Source organism: Sardina pilchardus, chromosome 20 (genome assembly GCF_963854185.1).
Source record: "Sardina pilchardus chromosome 20, fSarPil1.1, whole genome shotgun sequence".
In the NCBI taxonomy this organism is placed as follows: domain Eukaryota; kingdom Metazoa; phylum Chordata; class Actinopteri; order Clupeiformes; family Clupeidae; genus Sardina; species Sardina pilchardus.
In genome coordinates, this window is record NC_085013.1 from 10280659 (window position 1) to 10304625 (window position 23967).

At 46.2% G+C, this 23967-nt stretch overlaps 1 protein-coding gene across 1 annotated transcript in view; it reads right to left on the reverse strand.

The window, feature by feature from the left end:
• syne1b (spectrin repeat containing, nuclear envelope 1b) overlaps positions 1–23967 on the reverse strand; it is a 125576-nt gene that overhangs the window by 39069 nt on the left and 62540 nt on the right. Inside the window, exons 70-84 of the mRNA XM_062523473.1 lie at positions 23674–23850; positions 23240–23386; positions 22820–22945; positions 22344–22520; positions 21678–21943; positions 19289–21449; positions 18547–18884; positions 17795–17939; positions 17356–17574; positions 16737–17008; positions 16213–16378; positions 15818–15973; positions 15397–15549; positions 15102–15284; positions 14661–14798 (exon numbers count right to left, since the gene is read on the reverse strand). Of these exons, the coding sequence (XP_062379457.1) occupies positions 14661–14798; positions 15102–15284; positions 15397–15549; positions 15818–15973; positions 16213–16378; positions 16737–17008; positions 17356–17574; positions 17795–17939; positions 18547–18884; positions 19289–21449; positions 21678–21943; positions 22344–22520; positions 22820–22945; positions 23240–23386; positions 23674–23850 (4824 nt within the window). The remainder of the gene's footprint in view (positions 1–14660; positions 14799–15101; positions 15285–15396; positions 15550–15817; positions 15974–16212; positions 16379–16736; positions 17009–17355; positions 17575–17794; positions 17940–18546; positions 18885–19288; positions 21450–21677; positions 21944–22343; positions 22521–22819; positions 22946–23239; positions 23387–23673; positions 23851–23967) is intronic.

Sequence of the window (23967 nt, forward strand, 5' to 3'; positions counted from 1 at the left end):
AGCACATAGAGGATCATTCTAGACCACCTTCGATGTCTGGTGAGCAGTGAGATGAACCCACTCCTGTTCGCACACACCAACCAGGTGTTGGTGTGAAGGATGCGATCATCTTCCTGCTCCACCAGTCTCTCTCTTACCTGGAGAAGACTGAGTCATATTTTTTTTGTCTTTTCCAGTGCGTTCAACACAATTCAGCCAGAGCTGGGGTGGACTGTGATATAAGTGCATGGATCACTGACCGTCTCACTAACAGGCCGCAGTATGTCACACTACATGACTGTGAGTCAGATGTGGTAATCTGCAGCACAGGGGCCCCACAAGGTTGTTGGCTGTGTCAAGTCAAGCCAACTCAAGTCAGTCTATTTGTATAGTGCATTTCACATGCACAGAGTGCAACCCAGAGCACTCCACACACAAGACATTAGCCCTTTTTCCATTAAAAAGTCAATTCGCTTAAAAAACGATGCGCATCAAAAGTTAGTGCGACACATGTGATGGAAAATGACTTCTATCGCTCTAACGTCGGTTTTGTCGCGATAAGTTAAATCGCTCGCCAGAGGTGGATTAAGGAGAGTAAAATCGATATAAATGTGATGGAAAAGGTTTGTAGCGATATAAGTTACTGTGACGCCTGCTCAGAATGTTCACAAAGTCTGCGCTAAAATCTGAATTCTGTCTCGCGCAAACAAAGACGTTGACCTCACAATGGTGTACCATTTGCTACCTTTGATGAATTCGCTAGAAGTGTTCCATTCGCTACAACTGTTGATGGAAAACCATCTAGCGCAGTAGAAATATGCGCATTAACAGGGCTCTGATGACATCATTTTGATTCGCTAGAATTGTTCTTTTGAACGGAGAACCGTTTTAGCACTTCTTGTATCGCTCAAAATTACACCGACTTATGAGTTAATTCGCTTGAAAATCTTATGGAAAAAGGGCTATTGACACAAAAGACAAAAGATGCAGGATGGAGCGGCGCCAGCGTACCCACGACACCAAGACAAACAAAAACATGTCTAATAACAATGCAGAATGACAAATGTACGAATACTAACAGTTAGACAAACCCCATTCATTTAGACAGGGCTTTTAGCGTAGCTACTGTACTGTTACTAAGGCTAATTGTTTACATTCTAAAGCTAATGGTGTTAGCATAGCTGCCAACACTCCCGTTTTCCCCGGGAGTTTCCCGTATTTCAGACCAATCTCCCGGCTCCCTCCCGTTTCGTCATTTCTCCCGGTAATCTTACGGAATTTATTAGGTCTTAACGTCAAACAAATCTAGACACAAATAATTTCAGATGGTGCCTTCCAGTTGCCAGAGTTCCTGTATGAAAGTAATTTTGTCTTGCACATTAAATAACGCGTATTTCGAACGATTATCTGGCAACTTTGATCTAAGCGCAGAGGCCCAGGTCCGTTGTAAAGCAGAGGCAGCGCGGGTAAAAGCTGAAGTTTTAGAAGAGGCTGCAGCTTTAGAAAATGAAGACATGCAAAGTGAGAGAAGTGCTGTACCACCACACTTGATTAGACAGCGCACAGAAGAGTATGTGCAATGCCATTCACAGATCAGTTTTCCTGTCTTCTCACCATACCACGGAGTCTGGTACAATGAAAACCACCCCACACGGCAGTCAGAACCCGTAGCTGCAGAGGAGAAGCCTCCACAGAATGCCTTCAGAACCCCAGTGAATAACCATGTGCACGCCACAGAACGCATACCTACCTCAAGACCATCAGACAATCCACACAGACAATATGATCCACATCCCCCTCTTCAGGTCAACCCTCCACCCATGATAGACTTTGCAAAGTTCCTAGCACGCAGAGAATTAGTGACTACTGGCCTCACTAAATTTGATGACACACCAGGGAACTTCAGAGCGTGGCAGTCATCATTCTTCAATGCAACGCATGGCTTGGGGATCTCATATAGTGAAGAGTTAGACCTCCTTGTGAAGTGGTTGGGTAAAGAGTCATCTGAACATGTGAAGAGAATTCGTGCTGTTCATGTCACCAACCCCAGAGCTGCCCTCCAGCTGTCCTGGAATAGACTTCAGGAATGCTATGGCACACCAGAAATTGTGGAAAATGCCCTATTTAAAAGATTAGATAGCTTTCCCCGTCTGTCTACTAAAGACAACACAAAGCTGAGAGAGCTCAGTGATCTTCTCATGGAGCTGCTGGCAGCCAAAAACGATGGCTATCTCCCTGGCCTGGCCTATCTCGACACCCCTCGTGGGATAAAGCCTATAGTGGAAAAGTTACCTCCAGGCCTGCAGGACAAATGGCTCCACACTGGCTCGAAATACAAAGAACAGCACAGAGTAACCTTCCCACCTTTTTCGTTCTTCGTTGACTTTGTGCATGGCCAAGCGAAAGCCCGAAACGACCCGAGCTTCATCTTGTCAATCAGCAGCCAGCCATACAGCAAAGGTGAGAGAACTCCATCAAAGCAGAGTGGATTCAACACTGCTATATCTGTGCACAAGACAGACCTGTCTCCCACTGTCGACACAGGCTCTTCAAGTGCTTCAGACACTGAGAGAAAAGACAATGATCCAGCACGATACTGCCCTGTACACAGAAAAACTCATCCCTTGGATAGATGTAGGTCATTCAGAATGAAAACAATGCAGGAACGAAAGAATATCCTAAAAGAACACAAACGTTGTTTTAAATGCTGCTCTCCAAACCATCTTGCCAGAGATTGCCAGGCAACACTGAAATGTGGTGAGTGTGGCAGCGAAAGACACTGCTCTGTAATGCACCCAGACACCTCTCAGCCTCCACCTCCATCACCCACTCTACAGCCAGCTGCAGAAGCACAAAGTAGCCATCCACTTGAGGTGACGTCTCGGTGCACCAAGGTCTGTGGTAAAGGCGGCCCCGCTCGGTCCTGCTCGAAGGTGTGTCTGGTGAGAGTCTTCCCCCGGGGTCAACCAGAACGCCATCAAGATGTACGTCATACTTGACGATCAAAGTAACCGCTCACTGGCCCGCTCTGAATTTTTCCACTTGTTTGGAGTTGAGAGCAGCCTGTCACCATATCTGTTGAAGACGTGTGCTGGCACCACGGAGATGACTGGGAGAAAGGCAGCAGGCTTTCAAGTCGAAGCAGTGAATGGTGGTGTGTGCATGGATCTCCCATCCCTCATCGAGTGCAACGAAATAATGACTAACAAATCTGAAATCCCAACACCAGAGGTCGCTCTCGCGCATGCTCACCTAAAACACATTGCTCCCCATATCCCCGATCTGGATCCTGATGCTCAGATGATGATCCTGTTAGGGAGGGACATGATACGCGTGCACAAGGTGAGAGAGCAATGGGCAATGGGTCAATGGGCCCCATGAACCATTTTGCTCAGCGCCTAGACTTAGGCTGGGTGATTATAGGTGAAGTGTGTATTGACAACGCTCACAAACCAACACTAAGTGTCTTCAGAACCCACATTCTTCAGAATGGACGCCCGTCACTCCTCACTCCTTGCCATAACAGCATCTGGGTGAAAGAAAAACCACGCTACGGCGGGGAGCACAGGTATGGCCAGTCTACACACATGCCAAAGCCTATGCCAGCTGAGGAACAGCTCGGGCTTAGGGTCTTCCAGTGTACAGACAACGACAATAAGTGTGCCATGTCCTTTGAGGATGAACTCTTCTTGAAAATCATGGAAAAGGAAGTCCATCAGGATGAAAAGAACAACTGGATAGCTCCTTTACCATTCAAGTCACCTCGACCTTTACTCCCAAGCAACAAAGAGCAAGCGCTGTCCCGCCTAAGTTCTCTGAGACGCACTCTGAGCAAAAATGCTGAGATGAAGCAGCAGTTCTCCTCTTTCATGGAAAAGCTATTTGAAAACAAGCATGCAGAGAAAGCACCACCCATCCATGAGAAACAAGAGCGCTGGTACCTGCCCTTTTTCGGGGTGTACCATCCCCAGAAGCCAGGGCAGATACGAGTCGTGTTTGACTCAAGCGCCCAACAGCAAGGCCTCTCCCTCAACTCAGTGCTGCTCACAGGCCCCGACCTGAACAATACTCTCCTGGGTGTGTTGTTGCGGTTCAGGAAGGACCTCATCGCAGTCACTGCCGATATCCAGCAGATGTTTTATGGATTCCTGGTGAGGCGTGAACACAGAGACTACCTGAGATTCCTGTGGCATAAAGACAGTGACCTGTCCAAAGAGATTGAGGAGTATCATATGCGGGTACATGTCTTTGGCAACAGCCCGTCCCCGGCAGTTGCTATCTATGGTCTGCGGCGAGCTGCTCAAAAAGGAGAACAAAGGTACGGAGCTGATACGAGGCGTTTTGTTGAAAGACACTTCTACGTAGACGATGGGCTCGTATCCGTTCCCACAGAGTCTGCAGCCATAGACCTACTGAAGCGTACTTGTGCATCATTGGCAGAGTCTAACTTGAAACTGCACAAAATCGCATCAAACAGCATTGCTGTGATGAAAGCCTTTGAACCTGAAGAACTGGCCTCTGGCATCAAAGACTTAGGCCTAGATGACGAGACTCTGCCTGCTCAGAGGAGTCTAGGCTTATGCTGGGACCTGAACACAGATATGTTCACCTTCAAGGTAGCCGTCGCTGACAAGCCTTACACCCGTCGTGGGGTGCTGTCAGTAGTCAACAGCATCTTTGACCCCTTGGGTCTGGCAGCGCCAGTGACGATCCGAGGCAGACTGTTGTTGCGAGAACTGTCCAGTGGTGTTCAAGATTGGGATGCTCCGCTGCCTGATGAAAAGGTGAGCAAATGGGAGGAGTGGAAAGTATCGCTTGAGGAGCTCAGCAGCCTCCATGTGCCTCGCTGTTATGTTCCTGTGTCACTCTCAAGACCCATGTACACAGAACTGTGTCTTTTTTCTGACGCCTCAAACTGGGCCATAGGGGCAGTAGCTTACTTAAGAGCTGTCACTGAAGAAGGCCATTGTGAGGTTGGATTTGTGCTCGGAAAAGCAAAGCTATCGCCGCAACCAGAACCCACAATCCCTCGTCTCGAGCTCTGTGGAGCCGTTCTGGCTGTTGAGATGGCTGAGCTGATCTTGGATGAATTGGACCACAAACCAGACGTTGTTAAATTCTACTGCGACAGCAAGGTGGTCCTTGGATACATCAGTAACGACTCAAAGCGCTTCTTCGTGTACGTGCACAATCGTGTGCATCGTATACGCCAGACAACATCCCCTGAGCAGTGGAATTATGTTCCTTCGGAACAGAACCCAGCCGACTTGGCCACCAGATCTGTAGCTGCATCACAGCTCATGGACACAATGTGGTTCAAGGGACCTGCCTTCCTCTATAAGCCTCCAAAGCCAGAATCGCATGAGCACTTTGAACTGATAAACCCTGAAATGGATGTGGAAATCAAAACACAAGTGACCGCCCTAGTTACCCACACTGAAGCTAAGCGACCTACCTCTGAACGATTTCTGCGTTTCTCCACATGGAACTCCTTGCTGAGAGCTGTCTCCTTTTTGATACATCAGGTACGTTCTCACAAGTCAATCTCCACCACAGACACATTACAGTTCATGTGTAAAGGATGGCATCAGTGTAGGAGGCCTCGCACTCCTGAAGAACTTGCAGCAGCCAAGAGGCTCATATTAGAGACTGTTCAAAGAGATACATATCCAGACGAATATGTGGCTTTGCAGAGTAAGAGAGAAATCTCTAATTCAAGTCCAATCCTGACCCTTGACCCCTACATCAGTGATGGCCTGCTAAGGGTCGGAGGGCGTCTCAGACATGCTTCACTTGAATCAGAGATGAAAAACCCAGTTATCCTCTCAAAGAATAGCCATGTTACCAAGCTGCTTGTTCAATACCATCACACAGAAGTGAAACACCAGGGGCGGCAGTTCACAGAAGGAGCCATCAGAGCGGCTGGACTGTGGATCGTTGCTGGAAAAAGGCTGATCAGTTCTATCCTTCATCACTGTGTGATATGCCGTAAGCTCAGAGGGAAACTTGCAGTGCAAAAGATGGCAGACCTCCCTCCAGAGCGTCTTGACACCTCTCCACCCTTCTCTTACGTGGGGCTGGACGTATTTGGGCCGTGGACAGTGGTGACCCGACGCACGCGAGGAGGTGCAGCGCAAAGCAAAAGGTGGGCCATTCTGTTCACATGTATGGGTACGAGGGGAGTACACATCGAAGTTATAGAGTCTATGGATGCCACTAGCTGCATCAATGCACTTCGGAGATTCTTTGCAGTCAGAGGCCCAGCAAAGCAGCTCAGGTCAGACAGAGGGACCAACTTCATAGCTGCCAGTGCAGAACTGGGTATGGGTCCTCCTGATGGAAAGCAGACCAGCATCCTGAACTATCTCCACAGCAATGGCTGCACATGGGAGTTTAATCCCCCACACGCATCCCACATGGGAGGGGTGTGGGAGAGGATGATTGGGGTGACACGCAGAATATTGGACTCTATGCTTTTGCAGAACAAACATGCTCACCTGACACATGAGGTTCTGTGTACTCTGATGGCAGAGATAACAGCAATAATCAATGCAAGGCCACTGGTCCCCATCTCATCAGACCCCTCCTCTCCAGTTCTGCTGTCCCCTGCCATGCTGTTGACACAAAAGCCAGGCCTACATGCTCCACCAGGTGACTTCACCGGGAAAGATCTCCTGAAGGGCCAGTGGAGACAAGTGCAAGTGCTTGCAAATGAATTCTGGGGTCGTTGGAGAAACGAATACCTGAGCACTCTCCATCCAAGACGCAAGTGGCACAGGACACACCGTAACCTGCAACCTGGAGACGTTGTGCTGTTAAAGCAAAGTCAAGCACCAAGGAACGAGTGGCCGATGGCTCTGGTCACGTCGACCTTCCCAAGTCGTGATGGAAAAGTCCGCAAAATTGAAGTGAAGACATCATCTCAGGGCACCTCCCGGACTTACCTGCGCCCCATCTCTGACGTCGTCCTTCTTCTAGAAAGTGACTGAAAATACATGAACTGAAAAGAAAAGAAAAAAAAAAAAAAGGTTGAATTTAGTGGCATTATGCCAGACGGGGAGTGTTCTGTCCTCAGATATGTAGTTTGACATTTGTTTGATTCAAGTAATTGTATGTGTATTATCCAGTATTATATTCATGGAGACTTTTATAGGGACTTTTATTTTGCCACACAGGGCACGTAGGTAGGCTACGTTGTTTACGTCTGAGTTTAGTAGAAGAAGTTAAAGCATGGTCGCATCTTCTCTGTTGAATTCCCTCACCCACGACAGCATTGGCTGTAAGTTTAATATTTCTTTCTTTCATTGCTTCATTTAGGTAACCTAGCTGTAATGTCTCTTACAGTTGACAGTTCGTTTGAATTAATGTTATCTTTCGCGCTGGAATGTTAGCGTAATGTTACGTGTATGCTAGCTGCTATTCTGATGTTAATTAGCCTAGTAACGTGTGAAGTGGGCAATTAGCACATTGTTCATCTGTCATGTTTAGGATGAGATAGCTTGTACGAGAGACTAAGTGTCTTTTATTTCTTTCTGTTTAGTTTCACTCGTCAATTCCAACATCAATAAAGGAGCAAGACGCTCATTTTCCTGACTTGAATTCGAGTTTGGCTTGCTGTTAAACTTTGTCAACGTACTGGAAGTACAACACATTGGGAGAACAGTATAAACGCCATATTATACTGGTTTGAAAACCTTCTGTACAACAGGTACACTGTTTATTTTCCTTATTTTCATTCTGATGACTCTAGGCTAGAGACCTTGCATAACATGCAATAAAGCTTAGCTATCACTGTTTTTTTGTGTGCACATGAGACTTTAGATGTGTTAGAATATTGTAAACTATCATATCCTTACTCCGTAACTATGGAGCAGTTTTGTCCGATATTTGAATATGAATTCGGGCCTATTGTACTCCCCCCAGATTTGAGTTGGATGGCAAACCTCCCATGAACCTGTGAATTACATTACAAGACCCTTTGAATCTGAACTCTAGAATTAGAAAAGCTTTTAACCTTGAACTGTACAATTAGAAACCTTTGAACCTTAAACTGTAGAATAAGAAAGCTTTGACCTATAATTTAAAGTTTAGATACCTTTTTACTATTTTGTTTACTATTTTGCTACCCGAGTAATACTTATTTTATTTTTGTCTTAATTATTTATTTTCAAAGTTGACATATTTTATAATAAAAGGAAGTGGTTTGCTGCCCTCCTTTGGAGTCCTCCTGGCTGGCTCGCCAAGTTTTATGTAGCCCTCCATTGCACAAAAGGGCTAACAAATACAGGGAGGGAATATAAGGCTAAAAAATTATTATAATACAAACTAGGACCAGCAGGATCAGAATTACTAGGAACGACTGCAGAGCTAGGTGTACCAAACTGAAACAATACTGACCAAACAGTATACTTAACACAGTTGTTTATCTTTGGAAGGGCAGCAAACCATTTCCTTTTAATATAAAATATGTATGTAATTAAATGAGGGTGACCAGACGTCCCGGTTTTACCGGGACAGTGCCGATTTTGAGTTGTGTGTCCCGAGTCCTATAAAACCTGTCGGGACGCTAAAATGTCCCGGGTTACACCAACCACTATGAAATTGTCCCAGTTGTCAGCGATTACATAGCCAATGTGGTCTTATGTAGAAAGACTAATAAAGCGTCCAGTGCATGATTTGCATCTGCATAAGCAGCCAACATTACAATGTATATTTGTAAACATTGTTCCAAAGCCTCTTCTGATCTGTCGCGATTTAACGGTCAGGCTGTATCAATAGCTAGGCTACTACACTGTACGAACAATGCCGAAGAGAAAGTCAGCGCTCACGCAAGATTTGAAAAGGGCTTACCCCTTCCTCCACGAAGTTCAGGGTGATGAGTATGCAGCGTTCTGCACACACTGCAAAACGTTGTTTTCTGTGAGCCATGGTGGTAGCGCATATGTGAAGGACCATATCAAGACAGCCAAACACAAAAGGTGGGTAGAGGCAGGGGCTAGCAGCGTGGCCCCCTTTTTTTTAGCGCTGCTAGCACTGGAAGTGGTGAACTCAAGCAGGCTGCTAAGGAGGGTACGTTTGCTTATCACCTGGTAGCACACAACCACAGCTTCAGGTCCATGGACTGCACCGCGGGTCTAATCCGAAATGTTTACGATGAGCGCTTCACCTATGCACGGACCAAGGCTGAGGCCATCGTTACTAACGTAATGGAAAACAAGTGGTAGCATAATCTATGTTTTTTAATATAGCACAAGTTCAGTGGGTGCATTTCCCAAAAGAATGCTTTAATTCTGAAAATAAAATTGGTCCCACACTCACTCAACGACTTGTTACAACAGCCAGGAAAGATGGATCCAGTCCTGTCTGTTGTTAAGGTGAACACCTAGGTATTTGTAAAAGTGAAAATGATAAAAAATAAAAAATAAAAAATAAACATATACAAGTAGGATCACCACGACTAATAGTTACAGAGCAACAGAGTGGTATAAATAGCTGTCAAGCCCCATCATAGAGATAAGTAAATAAGTGACCTGCTTGCACAATTTCTCGGAAAGGACGATACCAGGCCGAACTGTAGATGTTATAAGCATCTGTCTACCAATCAAAGGAAAATATATTCATGGACTTTGGACTTTGGAAAAGCAAGGAACAGTCCTGCAGAGCGCCTGGACAAACAACCCAGGAAATGGTGGTGTTTTAGGCAGCATCAGACCACCCATTTTGCTCCTCAGGTAGTTCACTCGTTTTTTCCCCATAGCCTGCTCTGCCTGCCATGGTGGTATTTTGTTCTTTTATTTAATTTAATTTATTGATTCTTTAACAAAGAGGAGTTTTGTGGTATTTGAATGTTACATGGAAATGTTCTCTCTTATGATAACATATGTGTACTGTATGTGACTATTTTCAAACGATTAATGCATTCTGCTTTGTTTCCTTTAGGAAACCAGCAGTGCGACTGCAAACACAAGAGTGGCAGCTCTGCAGCAGATCGCAAAGCTGGAGGAACATATCAGAAAGGCTGAATATAAGAAGCAGCAGAGAGCCCTCAAGAAAGCATTAAAACAAGCAAAAAAGGCAATGAATGCTGACAAGAGAGCAAAAAGAGAGGGAAAGAGAGCATAGAACAGGGATGATGTGATGCACGTCCAGCTGGATGGTCGAGACACTGTGGTCCATTACCCTGTTCCTTGCTCGTGTCTTTGGCCGCAAAAAGATGGCCAGGAGAAATACAGGATATAACAGGATCACATTATTACTGTAACCATTGATGAATAACCATTACTGAATAAACTTTTGGTAGATAATTTCACATTCTGTTTCTAGGTTGATTTTGCATGTTCTTCTTCTTCTTTTTAAAAAAATAAAAAACAATTTGCTTACACATTATGGAATAGTATGTAGGCTAATGAAATTAAATAATGAAAATAATGGAAATCTGTTTCCAAACAGATATTGTATCTGTTTGTATTGTTATATGTCTGCTTTGGCAACACTGCTTTAATGAGTCATGCCAATAAAGCTACCTTTGAATTGAATTGAATTGAATTGAAATATTTTGCCTAGGCCAGAAAGGGAGTGAACGATGAAATAGAGATCGCTAAGACATGTGACCAAAGTCATCAAAACACAAAGAATTATGGGTACGTTTGGCTCGCCTGATGCCAGCCCATGTAAACTAGTGGGTCTGATCTGGCATGATACTAATGAAAACTAAGCGTGAAAAAATTGTGTGAAAAACAGTTATAATCTCGCGCTTCCTTAGTGCTGCTATCCAAGCCATTCCTCGCCTTTTTGTCACCTCTGAAACATGACGTATACTATTATTTTTCCACGCTGGAAAACTATAAAAGATAAGCTTCATGTTACTCTATTGAATTTTATAACACAGCAGGTAAACGGCATTTCGACAACTGCACTTCGTTGTTCCCGCACGTCAGTAAAACAACTTAATTTTGGGGCACCTATAGAGCTCCCCAGTCCCGCCCCTCCTCCGAGAGAGGTGCTTGTCCGGAAGTAAAATTCTCATTCATTTCTCCCATTGACTTCTAGAAAAATTCGGATATAAAGAGTTTTAGACCATGCCTTAGGCTAACCAGCTACGATGTGACTCATAAGCATATAACTTATAATTTCGAGTGAAAAAATGAACAGAAAATGTAAAAAAAGCGAAAGGTACAAGACTGTGTACATATCTTAAATTCCGAGATAGAGAACTCAAATCCCAGGATGCTTTGCAAACGTACACACATTTCCAACATTTGCAGCCTAACGATAGTTTAACATGGTTCCATATTAATCTGAGAAAAGAAGATGATTACTTCCTACCGTTTCCATTGAGTAAATTCAACCTTCAAGATGAGAAAACCGTTATTTTTCGGAAGACCACACATCGGTCCTGATCAGCCCTGCAGCCATTTTAAGTTTTGAAGTTCCAGCGAGACGAAGCTGGACGATAGGCGCGGGAAAAGCTGAGTACAGTTTGTTTGGCATTGCCATGGCAACGGCGATCTCTACCAATCAAAGGCTCTGCTTTCACCAGTTTTACACGTTAGGGTGTCGGGTAGTGTAGTACTCTCTCGTTAAATCGTGAATAAAGCATTGTTTTCTCAAAACAAGGTTGATGCCCCCATTAACTTTTGACATCTATATGAGCAGGTATAATCGCTTAGTCACATCGTAGCTGGTTTTAAGTCTACCATGGACGGTTACGATGTTATGGCTTATTCTCCAATTGTCAATGGAGAAATTGTATTGGATTTTTACTTCCGGACAAGGCTGTGGGCGGGACTGGGGAGCTGCGTTTTACGTCACGTTCTCAATCTCTATATCTTTAAAAAGATGTAGCCTAGGCCTACAGACTTGCCAAAGAATATATTTACAGAGGTATTTGCGCTGATATAAATGAGCTTTTCTGCAAACAATCACTGTTTCTTACATTTTAAATGATGTATTTGTGATTATTTGAGTTTAATCAATAAGCCCCGAGAGGCCGTGCTTTATACTGTATAATCGAACAGCTAAGGGGTGTTAGGCACGACACGAAATGTGGTCAAGGTGTGTGTTTATCGTGCAATATATCGAACGCGATTCAGCAAAATCACAATCAAGGACCAGATCTATCCGTTTTAGAAATGAATTTTTGCTTCATATTTAAACAATAAACTATGTTTGTACTCTCAAAAGTATCTTTCATTTCTGTGTAATCCAGGCTCTACCTAGGCACAAAATGATTTGAATCATTTTATAATATCAAAAGCAGCTAGGCTAACGTTACGAGAGGGGCTAGCTTTATTAGCAAGAGTAGCCTACCAAACATTAAAGGTAGGGTATGGAATGAGCTTTTTTGGCCATTTTTGCAAAATCACTTGAAATCCTATTCCTAACCCACTTATAGCCACTAAGTTGGAAGCACTGAAATGGAAATTAAACACGTCAATCATCTGCGGAACGGGCAGGGCTCGAAAAACTCCAGCCAATAGAATTCCTCACCCCATACCATCATTTCACAGCTCGTTCGTCAATCTAACGTCTTACTCCTCTTCCTACTCCCCCTCCCCACCGCGCGCGACCCTTTCGAAAGCTGGTGACCGCGAGTCAGTGCTGAAACGAAACCAACTGCCTGCTGCTGCACGTCCATGTTCCCTTCTTGTTGTATGTGTCACTTCATTTCTATACAAACTAACTAAGGCAGCGGATACCTACGGAAATTCAATCACCCACGCAATAAATAAGCTATGTAGCAAAAATTACATTTTACCATGACACGAAGAGTGCTGTAAACATGAAATCGAAACTTAACAGCTTGGAGCTACGGTGGAATAGGCGAACCAACGGGGCAGCACTAAACTCGGATATTTCAGGAGATAATCGCCCTGGTAAGAACAAACCAGATTCTGTTCAAATATACACACCTATGGCTACTGAACCATATGTACTACAACCCTTTGGAGGTGAATAAAGAATCTAATTGGGGAAGTTGATGTGAGTGATTGTATGGAGACTAGAGCTCATAGTGCTGTAGACGCCAGCATTTCATTTAGCCTGGCTCGCTCTCGCGCTGCGCATTTGAATTGTCGCTCGTGCATGGAGGGCGGGACTTGAGGTTGTATATGTTCAAACTCTGCCGTCCGTTTTGCTAATTCCGTACCCAACCTTTAACTGTTCATCAGTAGGCCTACTCTGTTGGTGCATCTAGAAAGATGGATGGAACGGCATTTGTTTTCAGTAAAGCCTACCTTACACCGACAGACTTTGACAAGATTTGGGAAAGATTCTTGAAAGATTGTAGTCTATCAAGCTTGAATAAGGGGCATTTGTTAAAAGACTACAATCTTTCAAGAATCTTTCCCAAATCTTGTCAGAGTCCGTCAGTGTGGTACACTTAACTTGTGGTCCTTCAGACTGCAGGGTTTTTCAAAGTCCTCTGGTCTAAAATTATCACTAGCAGACATATTCGGAACTTCAGTAGGCTGTCTCTGCCGGCTTCTTAGCTAGTTTCATAGCTCAATGCAATTCAAATCAGCTAATAGGCTAACTGGAATAAAACCATGCCAATCTCTTGGAAAGGTACCGTATGTGATGATATGGGGTTATTATAATTCCAAAGGCCAAAGGAACTTTATCAGGGTGCATAGTGCCCTGGATCCATGAAATATGGCATTTAAAAAAAAAAAAAGGGTTAATAGTGTACTATATTTATGACCTGTATTTTATGGAAAACATTCATTTATTTACGATAGGCCTACATTATTCATTCACAAAGAAAATTGATGTCCTTAAAGGTTTCCTCATGTTTAATTTACGGCAGGGTTGCCAATTCCACTTATTAAGCAAGTCGACTTTGGACTTTTTTGTAAAGTCGCTTGGAAAAATCAGAAGTCACGTTTTTGGACTTGTTTTTCCGAGTTGTGACTTTACTTGTTTAGAATTTGCACCATACACCGCCTCCATTTGCCCTGTTTACAATCTTAATGCACCACATACAATGCACCACGCACAAACACAAGCCTACACGCAGCTCTGACAACGATCAAGGGATCTCGTAGCAGCCTTTTTAATAACTTACGGACAACTGTCTCTGTCATTGGCCATTTTCAGAAGCCGATCTTTTTTTTTTGGTCTTCGGTCGCTTAATTGTTTTCAGGGTCCAGGTAGCTTTTTTTCATAGCAAAGTCTGGCAACACTGATTTAAGGCATTAAACTAAATTTCAAAAAGATGATTTTATATTCCTCTTTATAGCATGTGTTCCAATACTTATGGAGGGGACTAAATAAACCACATTTTAAAAGTGTGTAAACCGGTCCGACATGTTAGCATCCCGAACTTCATTCATTTAAGAAATAAACTATTTTTATACTCTCAAAAGTATCTTTAATTTCTATGTAATCCAGGCCCTACTGCCAAGGCATAAAATTATTAGTAATTGTATAATATTAAAAGTGGTTTTATGACATAGGCTAAAACTAAAATAGGTAAAGATGCATTAATAATTTATTCCATTTATTAATATCAGATTATTGTTAATGTAATATTCGCCAAAATAGTTTAGATTTTTTTACTTTTCTTTCTCTGATTTTCCTTGTCTTTCTATATCTCAGTATAATGATCTGTATTTTGTCGTACACACCAATATAATGATAATACATTTCAGTCACTGAGTGTTCCGTGAGGGAAGCCTAACCTGGTACATTCTGATCTGCTCTTGGAGATGTGAGGCGGAGCTCCAGATGACGGAGGCCTTCAGCAGGCTCTTGGCTTTGTCCGTCCACTTGAGCGTGAACTCGAGCATCTCCTGGTACTCATCCGCGTAGACCTCAGCCTAGAGAGGGCACCCACAGGGTTAACATCTTTAGATGTACAGTCCGTTAGCATGCGCAATACACATAAGGAACAAGCCTCTCAGCTATTTTCAGCAGGATAAGATACTGAGTTCTGAACATCTGATGATGAAAATGAGCTAGATGACTAGTCATTGAATTAGACAGATGTATCCATATAGTCTCCAAAGAGCTACATCTTATAGTCATCTACCCCCATTTGAGTCTACAGCGTTTCATCTGTCTTGTTGATTGCTACATCTGATATCTGATATCTGATAACCCCTCGGTGCAGCGTGACTGACCTTCCTGAGCCAGGCGGCTCTGTACTCGGCCAGGCGGCTGGTGTGGTGCTGGATCTCCTCTAATTTGCCGATGGCCTCGCTGAGCTGCTGCGCCAGGAGGGGGTTCCTGCGGCCAAACTCCTGCACAGCCATGGCCAGCTCTGACAGCATCCTGCCACAGCCTTCAAGCTCCATACACAGGCCCTGCGAACATAGACACAGTCCTTCCTTAAGATGCTACAGATTATGCATATTACTATTACACAAATGATGAATATTAAAAATGTGATAATGTGCATTTTTTGCCAATGTATACTTTGGTTTCTTCTTTGGCTTGGGTAATGTCTGTTGCCTTCTCCTTTAGCAAGGCGGAGATTGCTTTGAGCTTTTCAGAGACATCCTGGATTCTAGAGTCGAAGGTCTGCTTGATGTCTTTGCTCTTCTGGATGTCTCTCTCTTTGGATTGGACCTTGATGGATCATAACAAAATACAGTGTTAAAAATTTGACCAAACCAAAAGCTATATTTCACATTAATGAACGGCATTAGATGATGGCTCCATGGGTAGTATACTGTACAGACATGTTATGTTATGGAACTGGGAGAAAAGTTTTGACCTATGTCCCTATAAATCAGCAAGTTGCCATAACTATAAAACCAACAACAACTCTGGCTAAGATTAAAATATGAACAGTGAAGATAGTAAAACCTAAGGGATCTTCTTGGGACAGTCTCACCTGATCTTCAATGGCACCCATAGCCAGCGAGACCTCAGCCAGCTGCATGGAGATCTCTGAGGGCAGGATGGTGTACAGGTCCAGGTATTTGCTCTGCTGCTGCTCCGCAATCTTCTCCACGTTCTGCTTGTGCGTCAACAGCTCACTGTGCATCACCTGAAACCCACAGAAGAGTAATATTTAAGATTAAATATATTCCTCAATCCTCAAGTTGATGGAAGACCAGTTGGAAAAATATCAAAGTATGTTATATTCAATGAAAGTACAATGTCTCATACAATGAAATGAACATTTGGTTTGTATTTGCAAATTAACCATCAAATCTAGAAGTGGACACAGGACTGCAGTCAGGTTTAAAGTATAATGTTACAGAACATTCAGGTCCAGTCCCTCACCTCTAGCTCCTGCAGGAGCAGATCTAAGTCTGCTGTGGGGTTGAGCAGGAGCTCTCGGGACTGATGGATCCAGGTCTTCACATGGCTCAGCTCTCTCTCCACACCCTCCCTGTCCTTCAGCTCCTGCTGGACACGCGTTAGATTGGCACGTGTCTTCTGAAGCAGACTGGAGAAAGAAGGACAGAAAGAAAGAAAGAAAGAAAGGTAGACGAGGAAAGACATGTGACAGATAATTAGAATTACATATCTACAGTATACCTTCATATTAAAACGATCAACTCTGTTGAGTAATTACTTAATTAACAAATAAGGTCATACATATATTACAAGTCAAAACTGTTACCCATTGCCATTCAAGGACCTATCAGGGTTGTTAAATGGCATCATAGTCATCTGCTTTCTATGTTACTGTACTAATCAAAAGATCACCACTTTTACCTAGTAATGCTAACTGCGTCTGTTAGCTGCCTCTCTTGAGTCACATAATGCCCATCATCAACTCCGTCACATGTCCAGCTGCCTACCTGTCCAGCTGCTGCTGCAGGGCGCGGATGTCGTTGAGCGCGGGCAACTCCTGCTGCTGGGCAGCCAGCGTGGGCACCTGCGTGGAGCCGTGGAGCAGGCTGAGGGCGTACTGCTGCAGCAGGGTGATGGCCGACTGCTGGCGCTCCACGTCCTGGCTCAGCACCTCCTGCAGCTCCTGTTGCGACTGCAGCGTGGCCTTACTGGCCTTCTCCGCCGTACACTCGGGGAGGCGGTTCTGCAGCTCGTCCACCGCTGACCGCATATTGGTCATCTGGGAAATACACAAACGAGCAGCTGTGAGCTTTTGTACAACACATTGTGCTATGTTCCAATTAATGGATTAAGACTGGCCCCTAGACTTAAAGAGAACTTAAAGAGAAGAAGAAGAGAAGAATCTCCATTGAAAAAAGCTTTTAGTCTAGAGCTAGGCTTGAGTTACAAAGCAACATAAAACATGGCTGAGTAGGAACATCTCAGTAGGAATGCTTTTGTGTTCAGAATGTCAGTTGTTCTACTACACAGTTGGTCTGTGATGCTGAGTGGGAGTGTTATGGCAGTGGTATATCACCATGTTGAGGTTATGACCATGCTACTCAGCCTGTACGTCTAATAGGCTACCTTGTCTCTGAAGGTCTTCCATTCGAGTGTCGTGTCCTCTAGCACCCTCTCTTGGGCGCGAGACACGCTGCGCAGTCGCGTCCAGCGCTGCCACACGGTGGTCATGGAGCGGCTGATGGTGGCCTTGCTGGCGTCGCTGCCGATCAGCTCCAGCTGGGACGCCTGCTCCTCCAGCTCCGTCAGCTTGTCCTGGAAGCTGTTCACCATGGACACCAGTGACTGCAAAGAGGAGGAGGCGATAACTGAATTAGAATTCTGATGCATTTCAAAAATAAGGCAAAATGTGTGACTGAATGAAAGCCCTTCATTTTGCTTTATTACAAATTGTGTGATCTTTCTTCTGTCATCACAACCCCAGAGAATGATCTCCAACTCCTACAGCGTTTTCATTCATTATTAATCACTGAGGACATAATTTCTGTAGCTGATCTCTCTTCACCTTGTGGGTACGGAGCCTCTCCTCAGCCTCCTGGGCCGTTTCAGCCTTAGCTGTGGAGAACTCGGTCAGCTTCTTCTCCGCTTCATTCATCAGCTCGATGACGGTCTGCCGGGCCTCCTGATAGGCCGTCCACTGCTCTACACAGCTGGGAAGATAAGGAAATCACAGAGCCTGTTAGTTTTCATCATTATCTCCAAAGCCTACCAGAGGAGCACTACAGAAGGAGACAGCTCAAAGGAGATAAAAATTATTTTAATCTGTATTATTGAACTCAAACCCTACTTTGACAATATACAGATATAATCATCTGAATCATTACAACAACATACTGTATGAGAGTTCATCAATTTGGTGGATGGACTACCATCTCATCATCTCACAATTGCATTGTCATGCTTATAGTACTGTGAGCATTTGTTCTTGTTCTGTATATGCAATAGAAGCTACTGGATACTTACATTTCCCATGGGATTAACAAAGTTTATCTATACAGCTCTGGAAAAAGATTAAGAGACCACTGCACATTTTTCTGTCATTCTATGATTGCTGAGTGACATTCAAATGAGTTGACAGTCATATTCAAAATTAAAAGACCATCAGAAAAATGTATAGTGGTCTCTTCATTTTTTCCAGAGCTGTATGTACAGTACATACAGTATGTGTACGTGTGTGTGTGTGTGTGTGTGTGTGTACATGTGTATTTAAGTATCTATCTATTGAGGTGGTTAGTGTTCAGGAGTCTCTGCTCATACCTGTTGAGGACGTCCTGGTGGCACTGCAGCTGGTCGCGCACCTCCACGCCCCTCTGCTGGGCCGACTCCACGCTGAGGCGCAGCTGCTCGCCGGCCGTGGGGTTGACCAGCTTCTCCAGCTGCGGCGGCAGGTCCTCCAGCTCGCGCAGCACGCTCAGGAAGTCCTGCTCGGACGCCATGATGTCCTCGTGCTGGCGCAGGCACTCCTCGTAGTTCTCCACGTCCACGCCCAGGCTGGCCTGCTGCAGGAAGCCCACCGCGTCCTCCAGCCACTCGCAGGCCATCTGCATGCGCGAGTGGTACTTCTGGCACAGCACCAGGGCCTGCTCCAGCGTGATCTGTGGGAAAATTTTCAGGTTTAGGGTTCAAGAAAGATGCTGAGAATAAACTTTCACTGTTTTACTAATGGACAGTGCCATAGGACGGCAATGCTCTTTGGGAAATTGAGCATATTGATTTCGAACTGAGACTAATAAAACACTTAGATTACTTAGTGCAGAATTGTACACAGCGTCCTCTGTTGGAGTGAAGTTTGTAGCAGCAGGCTATGCTGCAGACCGGATCAAAAGTAGTTTGTATCTTGCCTATTAATGTTCAAAAGATCTAAAGAAATAAAGACTTGATGCTGAGTCTCAGGCCAGGGTTTGTCTGAGCACCAATTCCCACACAACCCAGAAGGTTGCCCATATAGGAGTGATGCGATCAATGTCGTTTAAATGAAAAAAACAAAATTCTTACTCACCTGTTTGGTAGACAGAGCTTGTTGCACATCTGCTTCCAGCTTGGCCATCTCCTGCAGGCTGCTGTCTACGTGCTCGGGTACCAGCTCGTTGGCGCTGGTGTACTTCTGCTTCTCCCTGGTGCTGAGCGCCATGACGATCCTCAGGCGCGACTGCACCTCCTCCTGCATGATCTGCTGCTTGCGGATCTCCTCCTGCACCTTCTCCACCTTCACGTCCACCACCACCGCGCAGCCGAGCTCGTCGCGCACCTGCTGGAGCCAGTCCAGCGTGCGCTTCACCTCCGTCTCGAAGTCCTTGCTCTGCACGAAGCGGCTCTCGCACTCGACGATCAGCTCGCCGACCGCGGCCTGCAGGGAGTGCAGCTCTTCCTGCCAGAGGATGAGCTGCTGGCGGGACGCCTCGTGGGCAGCAGGGTCCATGTGTAGCGCAAGGCTGTCCATCTGCTCACGGAGGCGTGAGAGGTGAGAGCTGGCCCCCTGCAGGCTGGCAGCCAGCGAGTGGTAGTTCTTCAGCCGCTCCTCGGCCGACTGCGTCTCGGCGTTCACCTTGACCAGTTGCTCCTTGGTGGCCTTGAGCTCCGAGTCCACCTGCATGGCCATGGCGTGGTGGTCCTCGAAGGACTCCAGTGTGTCGTCCAGGTGCTCCACCTTCTGCTCGATCAGCCGCTTGAGCCCGTTGTAGAGGCTGACCAGCTGGGTCATTTCCTCGGACCTCCAGGGCTGGCCGGTGCTACGGAAGCCTTCCTTCTTTTGGTTGAGCTCATTGACGGCTGACCCCAAGTTGACCAGCTCGTCCTGCAGTGCTTTGTAGCTGCTCTGTAAATTAGTCACTTCCTCTGTCTTCAGGCCGACAGTCTGCGTGCCTAAACTATTGAACTGTTCCTCCAGCTCTTTCAGAGCTTTGAAAGTAACCTCAATAAAGGAAGCGTACTCCTTTCGAGCCAGGAGGGCCTGCTGGATCTTCTCTCGTTTTTCTTTGGCCAAGACCAAGATGTTGTTGTACTGCTGAGGGAGCCAATTGAGCTTCTCATCCAGGTAACTGTGGTTGACCTCACTTAGCGTGGGCAGAATATCCTGACCGGCCCTCTGGACGTTTAAGAGCAGATTTTCATACTCCACCGCCTGTTCCAGTAGCTGCTGGTACTTTGCCAGCTGCACATTCAACTCTGCGTCTCCGTTCATCAGATTGATCTCTGGAAAGGTCACGATATCCGCCTGCTTCAGCCACTGACAGGTCTTCTCCAGGTCGGCGGTGAAGTACCTCCTAGTGGCCAGGACTTTCTCCAGCTCCTGCAGGCGCTGGCTGCACCTCTGAAGCGCCACCTCGAAGATGGTCTGCAGCTCCTGCAGCTTGGTCAACATCTCGGCCTTCTCCTCCTCCGTGGCGTCCCTCATCAGATCCCTGCCCTGGGCCCAGAGGGAGGTCAGCTCGCTCTGATAGGCCTTCAGCCTGCTCTGGATGTTCCGGCACGAGCGGACCTGCTTGGCGAGGTCGTCGGGCAGCAGCGCGATGAACTCGTCGGCCAGGGCCTTCTTCTCGTTCTGCTGGACCCAGGAGACGGCCTGGCCCACCGCCTGGAGGAACTGCGTCCGCTCTGTGAACGCCTTGCTCAGGTGCTTCCGCCGCTGGCTCACCTTGACGCTCAGCGACTCCAGCTCACCCTGAGTGGCGGCGATGAGCTGCTGGAGCCTCTGCCTCTCGTTGAGGCCCAGGTTGGCCAGCACGCGATCCGCGTCGGTGATGGCCTGGGCCAGCATGAGCTGCTTGACCTCCAGCTCGCTGCAGATGCTCAGGTGGTCGAAGAGGAAGCTCTGGGCCAGGTCTGGCGGGGGGCTCATCTTCATGGCCTGTGCCAGCGCCGGTTGCTGCTCCTCGGCCCAGTCGCGAGCCTCCCGCAGCCGGGCCTCCACCTGGGCCAGCTCGTCCAGCGTGGCCATGGAGTCCTGGATCTTCTTCTCGATCAGGCTCTCCAGCTGGGCCCAGCGCTGCTCAAAGTGGCTGATCTGCTCTTTCACCAGCTCCTTGTCGTCCAGGTTCAGATTCTCCACCACTTTCTGCCGCTGCTCCTTCAGGTCCTCCAGGGTGTTCCTCTTGTCCTTCAGGGTGACCGCTAGCTTTTTCAGAGCCTCGAGATGGTCCAGTGAACTTTCAGCATCCGTTCTAAAAACATGAAAGTAAAATGGGCCATTACGAAAACTATTTTCAGATCTCCCTCAGCTACATAGTTAAGGGCTTCTTTGTGTCTAAAGTTATGAGAAATTGTTGAAGCTGTTGCTGTATATAATAATGCATTTCCAAATCAGCACAGTCCACGTCTGAATTATGACACATTGCCGATATCTTTAAGCACTGATAATACCATTCATAACACCATTCAGTGATGCCTACCTGGCCAGGCTGTCCCAATCCTTGGTCACCTGTTCGAACAGGGCCTCCATGGCGGCGATGCAGTCGTGGTACTCGCCGGTCCGCCGCAGGTCCTCCTCCCGCTGGCCCTGCAGCCTGTTGGCCTGGTGGCACAGCTCCAGCCAGGAGTGGCTCAGGCGGCTGATCTCGGCGTGCTCCGACGACTCCCGGCCCTCAGTCAGCTTCATCACCGTCTCCGTCATCCGCGTTAGGGTGGCCTGACGACTCTGCAGCTGCTGGCTGAACTCCTACAGGATGGGTGATGGCAGAGCCACAGTTTTTAAATGTCATTCTCAGACTAACTGGAACCAAAAATATACCACTAGGTAGTTTGTGTCATTACACAGACTACAAACTTGTGGTCGTTGGAGGGATGTTACCACACATCCCCAGTGTGCAGTCAGTATGAGGTAACAAGTAACACTGGAACACATTTTCACATCAAACTTAAGTTTCTAAATAGTAGAGTTTTAGGTTTAAAGTGAGAAACAAAGCAACGTAATATTAGAATACTGATAAATGAATACATTAATTCAATAAATAAACAATTAACTAAGAATAAGTCATTTACTCATGGATATTATTGATAAGCCTCCTATTTGGGAACAGATGATATCTCTGCCTGTGTGTGTAAGAAGCGCTCCGTACCCGGGCCTGGTCCAGCATGTTCTGGGCGATCTTGGGCTCCAGCTCGGCCGGCCGGCGGGTGAGGCCCTGCAGCTGCTGCTCCATGTCCTGGAAGAGGGAGGCCAGCTCCTGCTTCTGGTCCAGGATCTCCCTCCAGCCCTCCGACAGCTCCTGCGCCCTCATCATGCGCTCCTCAATCTGCCCCACAGCCAGCATAACAAACCAAACAGCATTAGGGACCAAAACAACACCACAGAATAAAGGACATCTAGAACTGTTAATTCATGGTTGAATAAATGAGGCTAAATAACTAAAGTAGTACGGTTAGAACAGAGGTTGACTCCATAATGAGGACAAAATAGGATTAGTGATACATTTTTGTCTTACCATTAGGCTTATAATAGCTAATAAAGACTGAATATAAGAAATCTGGTGTCGATTTGGGTTACAGATAAGCAACCGAATATGGTAAAAGATGTGTGGATCTTGAGACTCACCGTGATTTTGATCTGTTGAATCTCAGCTGCCGTACTCCTGACCGTTTCATCTGACAGGTCACACACAGAGCACACCAGGTCCAGGTACGTGCTGGCCTGTTCCTGCACAGCCCTGAAGTGCTTCACCTGTGGGGATGAACCGGTGAAAATGTTATTTTATCATCATTTATTGTAGCTATTTACAGCATTATTACTATTAGTGTTTCAGACACATTGGCTATATACAAGGTCTTTGTACTGTCTTTATATACATGCTGTACATTCTTTCTTCTTGTCAACAGTCAACACTAATTTGTGTGTATACTTGAAACCTACAAATAGTATTGTCAGTGCTAACATGCACACATATAAATAGCTGCATCTCTACCATTGGTATCTGTTCCCTGCATGTTGAAATGGAGAGCTGCACTGGAATCTGACCTGTTTGAGCGCCTCCTGTAGGCCGTGAGGGGGACGTGCGTGCAGCTGCACCTCCTGCTGAACGGCAGCCAGCCAGCTCTGGCACTGCTGCAGCGTGTCCTGGTGACTCACGTGCTTCTGCTGCTCCCGCTCCAGGCTCTGGTACAACTGCACACACACACACACACACACACGCACACACACAAACAAATGATGTCACTGCTTGCAACACACAAAAATACACACACCCAGCACAGCACAGCTTGGTGAAGTGACCGTTTGACACAGAAATAAACGGTCACTGCTAGCAACAAATACTTGCACACATACATACAGTATACACACACACCACATGGGAAGGGCCTAGAGTACAGTTAGGTTTTTCACATGCTGCGGCCCAACCGTGGAGGTGACAATGGGACAGCTCTCTTTCGGTCCCCCAGACAGGCGCTCACCCGCTGGGCAGTGCTGCAGATGGCAGAGTAGCTGTCTCTGGTGCCCTGCTGCTGGGTCTGGACCTGCTGGCTGACCCGGGGCTGGACCGTGTCCGGGCAGCCACTGACCAGCTCCTCTCCTCTCTCCTTCAGCGCGTTCAGACGGTCCTCAAAGCCAGCGATCTCCTCCATTATGGCCTGAGAGAAGAAGGGTTTGTGGCAATCAATTAGGGGGTCATTAAGTGATTCATTTCACAGTAAAGCACATACACTATTCTTACTACTCTTATAATGTTACTGTTGCTGCATTTCAAT